Source organism: Diabrotica virgifera, chromosome 1, assembly GCF_917563875.1.
Source record: "Diabrotica virgifera virgifera chromosome 1, PGI_DIABVI_V3a".
Classification (NCBI taxonomy): domain Eukaryota; kingdom Metazoa; phylum Arthropoda; class Insecta; order Coleoptera; family Chrysomelidae; genus Diabrotica; species Diabrotica virgifera.
In genome coordinates, this window is record NC_065443.1 from 80,215,278 (window position 1) to 80,228,292 (window position 13,015).

General features: G+C 34.2%; 1 protein-coding gene across 2 annotated transcripts in view; it reads right to left on the reverse strand.

Moving 5' to 3' along the window:
- Window positions 1-478: 478 nt before the first annotated feature.
- LOC114327216 (protein brambleberry-like) overlaps window positions 479-13,015 on the reverse strand; it is a 36,416-nt gene continuing 23,879 nt past the window's right edge. Inside the window, exons 3-5 of one of the 2 annotated variants that reach the window (XM_050657277.1) lie at window positions 9,763-10,152; window positions 3,352-3,768; window positions 479-830 (exon numbers count right to left, since the gene is read on the reverse strand). In XM_050657277.1, the coding sequence (XP_050513234.1) occupies window positions 811-830; window positions 3,352-3,768; window positions 9,763-10,152 (827 nt within the window). In that variant the 3' untranslated portion in view covers window positions 479-810. Of the gene's footprint in view, window positions 831-3,122; window positions 3,769-9,762; window positions 10,153-13,015 lie in introns of those variants that run through there. The other variant, XM_028275751.2, reaches the window with a different exon arrangement.

Genomic DNA, 13,015 nt, shown 5'->3' on the forward strand with positions numbered 1-13,015 from the left:
TCACTCCCCTTCGGGTCGTGAAATTAAAACTGTCCAATTGTGACTCGGGAAAAATTCGATAATTTTAGAGCTCTTGTGCAATTACTACTGATTATTTCATTCATAGGAGATTCTGACCAATAGAAAGCTACACAAATAAAAATTAAACTGATAATTTTTGATAATATCCCGTCGTCAAGTATATTACGTCAGATACCCTTCGTTGCTACGAAAAAATACATTCGGTGACATTAATGGCAATTAATGTTTTAAAAATTATAAAAGTGATGACTTTCTACCGTCAAATATTTATAACAACTGTGTGTTTAATTGTACTAATTTGTACTTACATAAATAAATTACAATAAAATTTTGGTTTTGAACAGTTTTATTCATGAAATAATCGCAACTTGCACTCGATCTCTAAAATTAATATAGAATTTTAGAGCTCTTGTGCAATTACTACTGATAATTTTTTAAATAATTGATACTGAAAACAAAAGTTTTCAGTGTTTTATTGTGTGATAATTTTTTGTTATTTTATACACTATGTACCTGCAGCTGCAATTAAGAGTACAAAATTGGAAAACCAAGGCGAAGGATAGAAGGAATGGAAGCTGATTCTGGAACAGGCCAAGGCCAAGACCCATCATGGGTTGTAGAGCCAATGATGATGATGATCCACCTGCATACCATGATCGTAATGATCAAGAATTTAATCAATTTTAGAAGTTCTTCATTATTATACACTATGCACCTGCATACCATCATCATTATCATTACCCAATAATTTTAACTTAACTAACGTGTTTAACACATAATTTATATGATTTATCCAGCTACTGAACTACCTCCTAGATGCCTATAGCATAATTCACGTCCAGGAAGGGTTGTTAGTTTGCATGGTGTACCTGCCCTAGTTGTTGCCGTGCAGTTAGCCCTCAAACTAGTATTAAACGTATTATTAGAAGTTCTTCATAATTATGCACTATGCACCTGCATACCATCATCATTACTCAATAATTTTAAATTAACTAAACGTGTTTAACACATAATTTATACGAATTATCCAGCTACTGAACTACCTCCTAAATGAAGGAAAGACAATAAATACAAAATTAAAAATAAATAAAACGATAAGAAAAATAAAAGTAAATATAAATAAAATTTATAGTACGCAATTAATAGTACGAAATTGAACAACAAAGGCGAAGGATAGGTAGGAATGGAAGCTGATCAAGACCCACCATGGGTTGTAGAGCCAATGATGATGATCATGCACCTGCATACCATGATCATTACCCAATAATTTTAACTTAACTAACGTGTTTAACACATAATTTATATGACTTATCCAGCTACTGAACTACCTCCTAGATGCCTATAGCATAAGTCACGTCCAGGAAGGGTTGTTAGTTTGCATGGTGTACCTGCCCTAGTTGTTGCCGTGCAGTTAGCCCTCAAACTAAACTTACGTGCATAGAAATCGGCCCTCCTAAAAATTTGGTCATTTTCGAAGTCTTGTATTTCTTAAACCTGTTGGCCGATTTAAGTGATTTTTTTAATATGTTATAGCCTTATTCTTCAACAATATCGCTGTAATAATATTATTGCTAAACAGGTAAGTGTTATTTTATACCGGGTGTAACAATGATAGTGTGTTTTTTCTTCAAAGTTCGGAACACCCGGTGGAATATTCTAGCGTATATAAAATATTGAAACTAAAACTCAACTGTAGCCTTAGGCTTTCTTAACATTTTGTTTTTTGATTTATTCGCTTATGTTGGATAATAAATAAGTTAGGTATTTTAACAATTAGCCATGTTCTTCATCAATACAGGGTGTTTCTAAATAAGTGCGACAAACTTTAAGGGGAAATTCTGCATGAAAAATAATGACCGTTTCTTTTATAAACATATGTCCGCAAATGCTTCGTTTTCGAGATAAGGGATGTTGATTTTTTTTAAAAACTGACGATTTATTTACTGCTCTAAAACCGGTTGAGATATGCAAATGAAATTTGGTAGGTTTTAAGAAGTAGTTTTTGTGCATTTTTTGGCATACAACTAAGAATTTTATATTTACCATTGGCGTGCATACAGGTTATATTACCCGGTCATATTAACCGTATGCACGCCAATGGTGAATATAAAAATTCTTAGTTGTATGCCAAAAAAATGCGCAATAACTACCTCTTAAAACTTACCAAATTTCATTTGCATATCTCAACCGGTTTTAGAGTAGTAAATAAATCGTCAGTTGGTAAGAAAAAATTCAACATCCCGTATCTCGAAAACGAAGCATTTGCGGACATATGTTAAAAATGAAACGGTCATTATTTTTCATGCAGAATTTCGCCTTAAAGTTTGTAGCACTTATTTAGAAACACCCTGTATTGATGAAGAACGTTGCTAGTTGTTAAAATACCTAACTTTTTTATTATCCAACATAAGCGAATGAATCAAAAAGCAAAATGTTAAGAAAGCCTAAGGCTACATACGCTAGAATATTCCACAGGGTGTTCCGAACTTTGAGGAAAAAACACACTATCATTGTTACACCCGGTATACAATAACACTTACTTGTTTAGCAATAATATTATTACATCGAAATTGTTAAAGAATAAGGCTATAACATACTAAAAAAATCACTTAAATCGGCCAACAGGTTTAGGAAATACGAGACTTCAAAAATGAACAAATTTTTAAGTGGGCCGATTTCTATGCACGTAAGTTTAGTATTAAACGTATTATTAGAAGTTCGTCATGATTATGCACCATGCACCTGCATACCATCATACTCAATAATTTTAACTTAACTAAACGTGTTTAACACATCATTTATACGAATTATCCAGCTACTGAACTACTACCTTTTAGATGAAGGAAAGACAATGTTAAGCATGAAAATAAATAAAACGATAAGAAAAAGAAGAGATAAAAATAATCGATAAATTTTAGAAGTTCTTGATTATTATACTATACGCACCTTCATCCCATCATCTTTGCCCAATAATTTTAACTTAACTAACGTGTTTAACACATAATTTATATGAATTATCCAGCTACTGAACTACCTCCTAAATGAAGGAAAGACAATAAATACAAAATTAAAAATAAATAAAACGATAAGAAAAATAAAAGTAAATATAAATAAAATTTATAGTACGCAATTAATAGTACGAAATTGGACAACAAAGACGAAGGATAGGTAGGAATGGAAGCTGACTCTGGAACAGGCAAGGCCAAGACCCACCATGGGTTGTAGAGCCAATGATGATGATGCACCTGCATACCATGATCATTACCCCATTTTAACTTAACTAACGTGTTTAACACATAATTTATATGACTTATCCAGCTACTGAACTACCTCCTAGATGCCTATAGCATAAGTCACGTCCAGGAAGGGTTGTTAGTTTGCATGGTGTACCTGCCCTAGTTGTTGCCGTGCAGTTAGCCCTCAAACTAGTATTAAACGACAATGGAGTTCGACTTCTACTTCTAGATGCCGATCGAGGAAAGTAGTCACCATTTCTAGAAGCTGGAGGCGTCATATTATTATAATCTTGGAATGTATCTGCGTTTTCATCTTCATCATCATCATCATCATTCTTCGATAAATTACGTCGAAGCGTTTCTTTAAGAAGATCAGAGTTGTACGAAGTTTTGACTGGCGTAGGTGATGTTTGTGGCGTTGATGATCTACTAATTTTGGGATCCCTTTTCCAAGCTATAGCTCCAGCTATGGTTGGTTTCAGTGCACACGCCCATATTATTAAAGTTTGAGCTGAAATATAATATACTTTTAGTTATAGTATACAGTAGGAAAAATGAAAGATTATTCATGAACGAACATAATATGTTCATATTATAAAACACGCTGTATTTTCCTGTCACCGTGTCACACAAAAAATTGGCCAGCGCAAATACATGTAATAATTATTGTTACATGTACTTGCACTGGACAATTTTCTTTGTGACACGGTGACAGGAAAATACAGCGTGTTTTATATATTCGTTCATGGGTATTCTTTCATTTTTCCGACTGTATATACTGTATACAACTATACACTTGAATGCAAAACAATCGACTCAAAAGCGAGAATAATTGAGATTACACCTCATATTTTACTATAAGATGTATGAAAATAAAAATGTTGTACTGATTTACGCGGTTGACTATTTTATTATTTATGTTTTTAGGCACTAGTGTTTAATCTTAAATGACTTTATTTATTCTTAATAACTTACAACTAAACAAATGAAAAACAATGAATTTATATCTTTTATTTTACAAACTACGATAAACACATAACATTAATTAATTTATTAGAAAATACTAGATTACACTAAAACATAAGGGTTTATTTACAATTTATTTCGCGACCGAACATCCAATTGTTACGCGACGGCTACCAATTTATGACTAACTTCTAATTTTAAAATCCCTCTTATTTATACAATGCTTAGTCATCTCGAATACAAAAGAATGATCCAAAATAAACGAGTATTTACATAATAACTTAAAGCACGTAAAATCGAATTTTCAAGTAGAATAACAAAATAACAATTATTAGAAAAATACATGTAAACAACTCGTTCGAGACCCTTCTTTAAATTAGGGTCCTCATAAATCAATCAACCACAGGTACATAAATCATTGTATAAAAAAAAAGGTTGCCGGCAAATATCTTCAGCGTCTGTTAGTCCGGGAGCTGAAAACAGTCGTGTCACATTGCCCCCTCCTTTAAAGAAGGACTCAAACTGGATGCTGGTATCTGCAACTGGACCCTCTTTTACAACTCCCAGTTGTATAAAAGTGACAGGGGACGGTCTTCGCTCCGTACCAGTAACTATGCGGACTGCAACAGACTAACACCTGGACCTCGATGTCTTTAAAAATATCCTCTACCATATTTCGGACAACCCTCCAGTCTAATTGACGGCATTCTAACTTTGGCATGGCTAACTTTTGCATGTCGGACTCCAACACGTGCTCTCTCAATTGAATTAATGCATCCCATACATCTTGGTAGGTAGGTTGGTCATGGACAGTGTCTTTTGTTACCAGATAGAAAAGGTAACGGGGTGTATCTTGGAGTTTTAATGCTTTGCCAGGAGCTGGCAGTTGGCATTGAAGTTCTGAAACTCGACCAAACTTCCTTCGAAAGGCGGATGCCAACCCTCGTGCGTCTTTGATACTGGCCGGGATGGTATGGGCCAGTGAATAGTCATCGGGAAGTGCGAGTAGATCTCGCTTTTCTTCAGTGGTAACACCATGTCTCGCTTTACCGGTACCGCCATAGGCCCCCATGAACTCCTCAAACGTGAGGTGAGGTATTTCTCGAACTTGGTTTACTTCCACTTCTTCATCTACGTGGTGGTCTTCCTCGTACGGCGCCAACCGGTTATGGTGTACTATCATCGTCTTTCCCCTAGGAACCTTGCTTATTCTGTAGATAACGTCATTCATTTTCTTGACAATGAGGTACGGGCCTTCCCAGAACTGCTGCAACTTGGGAGAACAACCTGTTCGCTTCTTTGGATTATAGAGCCAGACTTTGTCGTTCTCCTTGAAACATCCCTTCTCGGCTTGGGTATTGTATCGTTTCTTCATTCGGTCGCTAGCGATCTGAAGATGGGAACGGACCAGCTCATGTATATCGTCCATCCTTCTTCGCAATTCATTCACATAATCCTCACCAGCCACATCTTCTCCAGGTCGACATCCAAACTCTAAATCACAGGGTAGACGCATCTCGCGTCCAAATAGGACTTTTGCTGGTGTTTGTCCCGCTGATTCATTAACAGCAGATCTATAGGCCATTGCGAAGAACGAAAGGTACTGGTCGCAGTCTCGCTGATGATTGGACACAATGGTAATTTCAAAAAAGCACACACCAGTTATAAACATCCTAGTCAACAACAATCTCGTTGAACAAGTGAAAAAGTTTAAGTACCTAGGATGTTGGATACATGAAACCTTAGACCAAGAACAAGAGATTAAATGTAGAATAGAACAGGCAAGAAACACCTTCTTAAAGATGCGACAGTTACTCACTGCCCGCAATCTTGATCTGTCCCTACGATACCGCATGATAAAGTGTTATGTATATAGTGTACTGTTACACGGCGTGGAAGCTTGGACGTTAACAGTCAGCTCGTTACGACGGTTAGAGAGCTTTGAGATGTGGGTATTTCGTCGTATGCTGAAAATTCCATGGACCGACCGCGTTAGAAATGAAGAAGTTTTAAGGCGTATGAGTAGAGAACGTGAACTCACAGAAATTGTCAAGAGAAGTAAAACATCTTATCTTGGACACATATTTAGACACGACAGGTATAACTTCCTTCAACTTATTATGGAAGGGAAAATAGAAGGAAGACGCGGTCCGGGTAGACGACAAATGACCTGGCTGCGCAACATCAAAGAATGGACAGGATTAGACTTTCAAAGTCTAATAAGAAAAGCCCAAAATAGAGAAGACTTTGCAGAAGTCATCGCCAACCTTCGCTAAGAAGACGTCATTACGTTTCATTCACTATTTATAGAATTTCTATGTGCTGTAAACGTTATATTTGTTTTCTTTTTGACTTGAATTAGTTTGACACTTTCCTTGTGTTTATTTGTTTTACATTCCATATAAATTAAAATGAGGTAAGCTAAATGATTATCATGTGGATGCGTTTAAAGTAGTGCATTTTGTTACTTTTAGTAAATTCTCTAAATATGAAATGAAGGGGCACTAACGACTAAAGGGTAATGGCTCTGTTAGAAGACGACTCAGATTGTAAAAATGCTTACTCGCTTGATATGGTTTATGTGCCATGAGAAACAGATGAAATTTCCGATGTAGAAGACATTGATGATAATATTGTTGGTAAAGAAGGAATGAAAACGAATATTGCAGGTACATATGAAATGCAAGTGAATGGGAATTCTGACGATTCTGATTATGATATTCCTCTGAACCACAGATCAAAACGTCCAAAGAAAGAACAAGGCAAAAATAATCAATTCAAATTTGTCCAAAGTTAGGTAAAACCAGATACTGCTTCGTACTCAGCAGTAATTCAACATCAGTCTGATCGATGTTTAGAAAATTTAAAAGCTAAATATGGAGGCAAGTCACCTATTGAAGTTTTTTCACTCTTTTTTGATAGAGAAGTAGTTGAGAGCATTCGATATTTTACAAAAAATATTTATGCATCGCAGAATAACCGTCAGGATTTTGAAATGAATGACATAGATTTAAAAAAATTGATTGCCATACGTATATTATCTGGTTATCACACTCTGCCTCAAGTTGACTGTAGGTATTGGTCGAAGGATGAGGATAAAGAAGCATGAGCATTATAAGAGAAAGCATGAGCCGACATAAATGGAAAATTTTTAAAGTTGAGAATGATTCTAAAATTTCCCAACTGGAGTTTCTTTCGAGATTGGTTCTTAACTTACTAAAATATAGTGGACATGCAGAGAATAGTGAAGAAACCACTACATCCGTGTCAAACTCAGTAAATTTACGTCCATCTAAATTTGCGTTACCAGATGAAACTAGATTTGACAATATTGGCCATATTATAAAAAAAACCATAATAGCGCAAGAAAAAATGTAGGATGTATAAAAGTAATAGGTACTATTTAATTAAATAAAAAGTGTAGAGTGCACCTACACCCCGAATGTTTCGAAAATTTTCATCTTAAAATTTAATTTATATTTAAGATACAATATGTTCCTTTGTAGTCCAGGGCGCATCTGTTTTAAGATGGACGTTGAGAGGTGACTCAAATTTTTTTGCAGAAATTGCTTGAAAATAACTCAAATAATAATATTTGAGTTATCCTCCCACTCAAAATGGTCCGTTGTTTAAATTGTTTAAATAATCAAAATGTCAAAATATGAAGGAAAAATTCGATTTTTTTATTGGTTTTTGATTATAACTTTAAAACTATTCATTTCTAAAAAAAGTTGTACTGACAAAAGTTTCGTAATTAAATTTTCTACAATACATAATTGGTTAAAAATTTAAAAAATAGTCACCCTTGTTGCAAAATAGCAATAATTGTGAAAAAAAACATACAAAGACAAGTATTCGCATTTTACGTTTTTCAGCCATTTATGCTAAACTTAGGACCTTCATATTTTACCCAGAAAAACTTTATGATATAGTAAAATAACACTGTAAATTTCATTAAGATTGGTTTAATAGATTTTGCAAAATAAATTTTGCAATCCAGCTTTCGCAAAAAAAATTCATTTTTTTTTAATTTTGCAGGACTGAAACTAAAGCAGACAGATAGCAAGTTGAATTTTTTTTTGCTTATAGAAGTGTACTGTACCTTTCATTTGCAATTTGCAAATATTAAAATCAATTAATTACCAAGGCGTCAGGAAATTTTTTAAATAAACATTAATTTTTGGTGCTACGCGCAGGACAGCGGTGTTCGATTCACACAAGTTGATTTCCACCAAAATTTCTTCCAATCTTTATCTAATATACAATTTTCTTACTCCATATTTTGTTGTATTTTAATATTTTAATTTTACAAAAATCAAACTAATTTTATTGTTGTTTGTAAATATTGTTTAAACAATTGCATATGTATAAAAATAATAAAATTTTATAAGTTAAAATATATGAACAAAGAAAGTTTTTGCTAAAAGTGTTATTCCAAAGGATAAAGTATGTGTTTTTATTTTGAAATAAACAAATTTATTTATTTATATCGAAATGTAATAAAAATTAAAATGTATCAATCATTATCAAAGGTAATTGGAATGCCCAATCAGAGCAAACTATCCGCTGTCCTGCGCGTAGCACCAATAATTAATGTTTATTTAAAAAAATTCCTGACGCCGTGGTAGTTAATCGATTTTAATTTTGCAAATTGCAAATGAAAGGTACAGTACACTTCTATATGCAAAAAAAATTTCAACTTGCTATCTGCTTTATTTTCAGTCCTTTGAAAAAATTAATTTTTCTTGCGAAATCTGGATTGCAAAATTTATTTTGCAAAATTTATTGAACAGATCTTAATGAAATTTACAGTATTGTTTTACTGTATCATATAGTTTTTCTGGGTGAAATATGAAGGTCCTAAAAGTAGCATAAATTGTTGAAAAGCGTAAAATGCGAATACATGTTTTTGTATGGTTTTTTCGAAATTATTGCTATTTTGCAACAAGGGTGACTATTTTTTAAATTTTTAACCAATTCTATATTGTAGGAAATTTAATTATGCAACTTTTATGTCAGTACAACTTTTCTCGAAAATAAATACTTTTAAAGTTATAATCAAAAAACGAAGAAAAAATCGAATTTTCCCTTCATTTTTTGACATTTTGATTATTTAAACAATGTTCCGGACCTTTTTGAGAGGGAGGATAACTCAAATATTATTATTTGAGTTATTTTCAAGCAATTTCTGCAAAAAAATTTGAGTCACCTCTCAACGTCCAAATGTACTAATATTTTTACAGATGCGCCCCGGTCTATTGTTAAAAATTGTACCCGTATTCGGCCAAAGGTGTGTATACGCACCCATCTGTTTTTCCTTTTTTGAGAAAAAAAAATTTTTTTGGTTGTAAATTAGTCTTAATTTATGTGTTTTTAATCCATTCTTATAAATAAATTGTCAAATGTGTCTTTGTTTATTGTCTCGGCCGTTAATGGGTTAATAGTATAGTGTCACTGTCACTGTCGTACAGCCACTCATTGTTGCCGCATTGTTGATATAGAATCTTAATACTTCATATAGAAAATGTTTAATTCTTACCTACTACAAATGACCCAATGGCACCAACCAAACTAAAGACATCCAGATATTGGTGCTGACCATGTAAAGCCACTGCAAGGTTTAATGGCGGTAGTAGCGCTACTACAAACCTAGTACTGGGCCTAGCTGCCAAAAAGGCGCATGTTAACATGGCGATTAACATAAACGCAGCATGCCAAATGATAATGTATATTCTATCGATAGCTGTATCCGTTCCACCTAATGCCGCTACTATCCATGTAAGTCTTTCTTCTAGCGATAACCAAGTTCCTTTGACTAGTACAACCAAATCACTAACTGTTTTGTTCATTTCTTGAAGAGTTTTAAATGTCGATCGGTATTGCCGGTTGAAGTCTTCGTTTTGTTTAATTAATAACGATGAAGATTTTTCTGAAAATAAAATCATTTCTATTTAAACTGCTTGGTAAAATTAATTATTACATTGGAATTTATGGTAATAAAAGGCAGATTTCGAGCATATAGTTTAATCAAATCTTGCCCAAGGAGACTTTCGCTAACTTAGTATCATCAGGGGTATTTCGTCAAAACAGGAAGACATCCCAGCAAAATGTAGATAACATTTGTATGGCCAGAACGTAATTTAAAGATTTTTGCAACTAATAAATAACATTAAACACACACTGGACGAAGGACAAACAGATCAAAAATTAATTGAAATTTGCCGGATACTACATCTTGGCAAGAAAAAAAACCGGATACTACATCTTGGCTTGTTTTTTTTGGGCAACATTTGAGTAAACTTCTTCTTCTTCTTCTTCAGCCTTCAGTAATCCAACTTTGGACATAGGCCTCCCCCAATTCAATCCAGTGTTGTCTATTTTGCGCCACCTGTTTCCAGTTGTGTCCTCCAAACTTCTTTATGCCATCGGTCCATCTCATTTGTGGCCTTCCTGTACTTCTTTTTCCTAACCACGGTCTCCATTGTTGTATTTCGTGATTCCATATTTTATCCTTCAGTCGGGCATTGTGTCCTGCGAAGCTCCATTTTAATTTGGCAACATGTTCTCCTGCGTCTTTTACTTTGGTTTTGCTTCTAATCCATGTATTTGTTTTTTTGTCTATGAGCCTCACCCCGAGCATTGATCTTTCCATCGCTCTCTGTGCCTTTACTATTTTATCCATATTGGCCTTGGTGAGTGTCCACGTCTGTGAACCATACGTAAGTATAGGGAGGATACACTGATCGTAAACTCTGGTTCTCAAATATTGTTCTATTTTAGTGTTTTTCAAGATCCAACTCATTTTTCCAAATCCTGCCCACGTTAACCTTATTCTTCTGGTAATTTCGGCAGTTTGATTTTCTTTGTTAACTTTCATTATCTGTCCCAGGTAGATGTATTCGCTTACTGTTTCTAAATCTGTGTTTTTAACGTTATTTTTGAAATGTTCGGTGTATTCGTCAATTTTTTTGTTTTTTCCAAGTTCATCTTAAGACCTACTTTTTCCGAAGCTTGAAATAGTTGCGTCATCATGGTCTGTAATTCTTCGAAACTTGTAGCGAATATTACAATGTCGTCAGCATATCTCAAATGACTCAGTTTTCTTTCATTAACATTTATTCCTTTATCTACCCAGTTAATGTCTTTGAACACGTCTTTAAGTCCCAGTGTGAACAGCTTTGGTGAAATAACGTCTCCCTGGCGAACTCCTCTGTTGATTGGTATAACTTTGGTTTTCTCATCTATTTGTATTCTCATTGTAGCTTTCTTATAAATATTATGTATGAGCATTCTGTATCGAGAATCTATCCTGCAGTTGTTCATAGCTCGCTCTATTGCCCAAAGTTCTATGGAGTCGAATGCCTTTTCATAATCAACGAAGCCAATGTATAAGTTCAAGTGATATTAATTGGCTTTCTCTATTAGCGTTCTGACTGTAAGATGACTTACGATGACGTTCTGACTAAGATGATCCGCTGTACTGTAACCCTTTCGGAATCCTGCCTGCTGTACTGGTTGATACCTATCAAGCTTCAACGATAACCTATTAGTTATTACTCTCACAAACAGTTTGTACATTTGGGACAGCAGGGAAATTGGTCTATAATTCTTCAGATCTCCCCTGTCTCCTTTTTTGAAGAGAATTATTGTCAAACTTTCTTTCCAATCATCTGGGAGATCCTCTTCGTGAAGGCATTCGTTGAAAAGATTTTTCAATTCTTCGAGAATAATTTCACTCCCCTCCTTTAACATTTCGGCAAGTATTCCATCTGGGCCCGGAGCCTTATTGTTCTTTAGTTGTGCCATAGCTTGTTTTATTTCGAAGAATTCTATATTAGGGAGTACTTCTGAGTTGACATTTATTATCTTTTTCTTAAGATTTTCCTTTGCAGTGTTATCTGGATCTTTGTTTGAGGAATATAAATCACGGTAAAATGTTTGTGTAACTTTTAGGATTTTGTTCTTTTCTCTTGTTTCTTTTCCATCTTTATCTTTTAATGAGATTATTAGAGGCTTTCCTATGTTTGGTCTTAAGCATTTTAGGCCTCGGTTCTTTTCTATAATTTTTTCTATCTTGTTTTCATTGTAGATTCTTAAGTCTTCCTTTACTCCCTTCTTTATTTGTTTAGTCAATTCTTTGAAACCGTCGGTGTTTCGCTTTCCTTCGCTTAGAAATAGGCGTCTCTTTTCCATCAACCGTTTTATTCCAACGCTTATTTTGTCTTCTTTACTTTTCGTTTTCTTTGCCACAGTCAGGCCTGCTTTCAAGAGCTTTCGTTGCATTTCTCTATTAATTGTGTTCATGTCGGTAATTTCTTGTTGATAATATTCTACAAATTCTTCTCTTAAGACTTCTCTGTACTCATCTCCCTTCTGTCGGATTTTAGTTTAATCTATCTGATTACAATTATGTGGCCTGTTTCTACGGGTTTTGGTCTGTTTAAAAACAGCCCTTGCTCTTAAAAGACGATGATCGCTGCCAGTTGTGAATTGATTGAGAGCAGTTATGTCTTCAAAAATGTCTTTTTTCCCACATAAGAAGTAATCGATCTCGTTCGATTTGATCGAGATCGATTTTGAGTAAACTATATGCTCGAAATCTGCCTTTTATTCCCATAAACTCCATATATTCGAGCATTCAACCTACTTCTAAATTATTACATTGTTAAACTTAAATAATACAGTTAAACTAAATTATGATATTTATACCATCATTTGGGGATTAAACTTACAAGACTATTAGACTATTTAAACTTATAAGACAATTTAGCTAGGAGCATGCTGTGCGACTC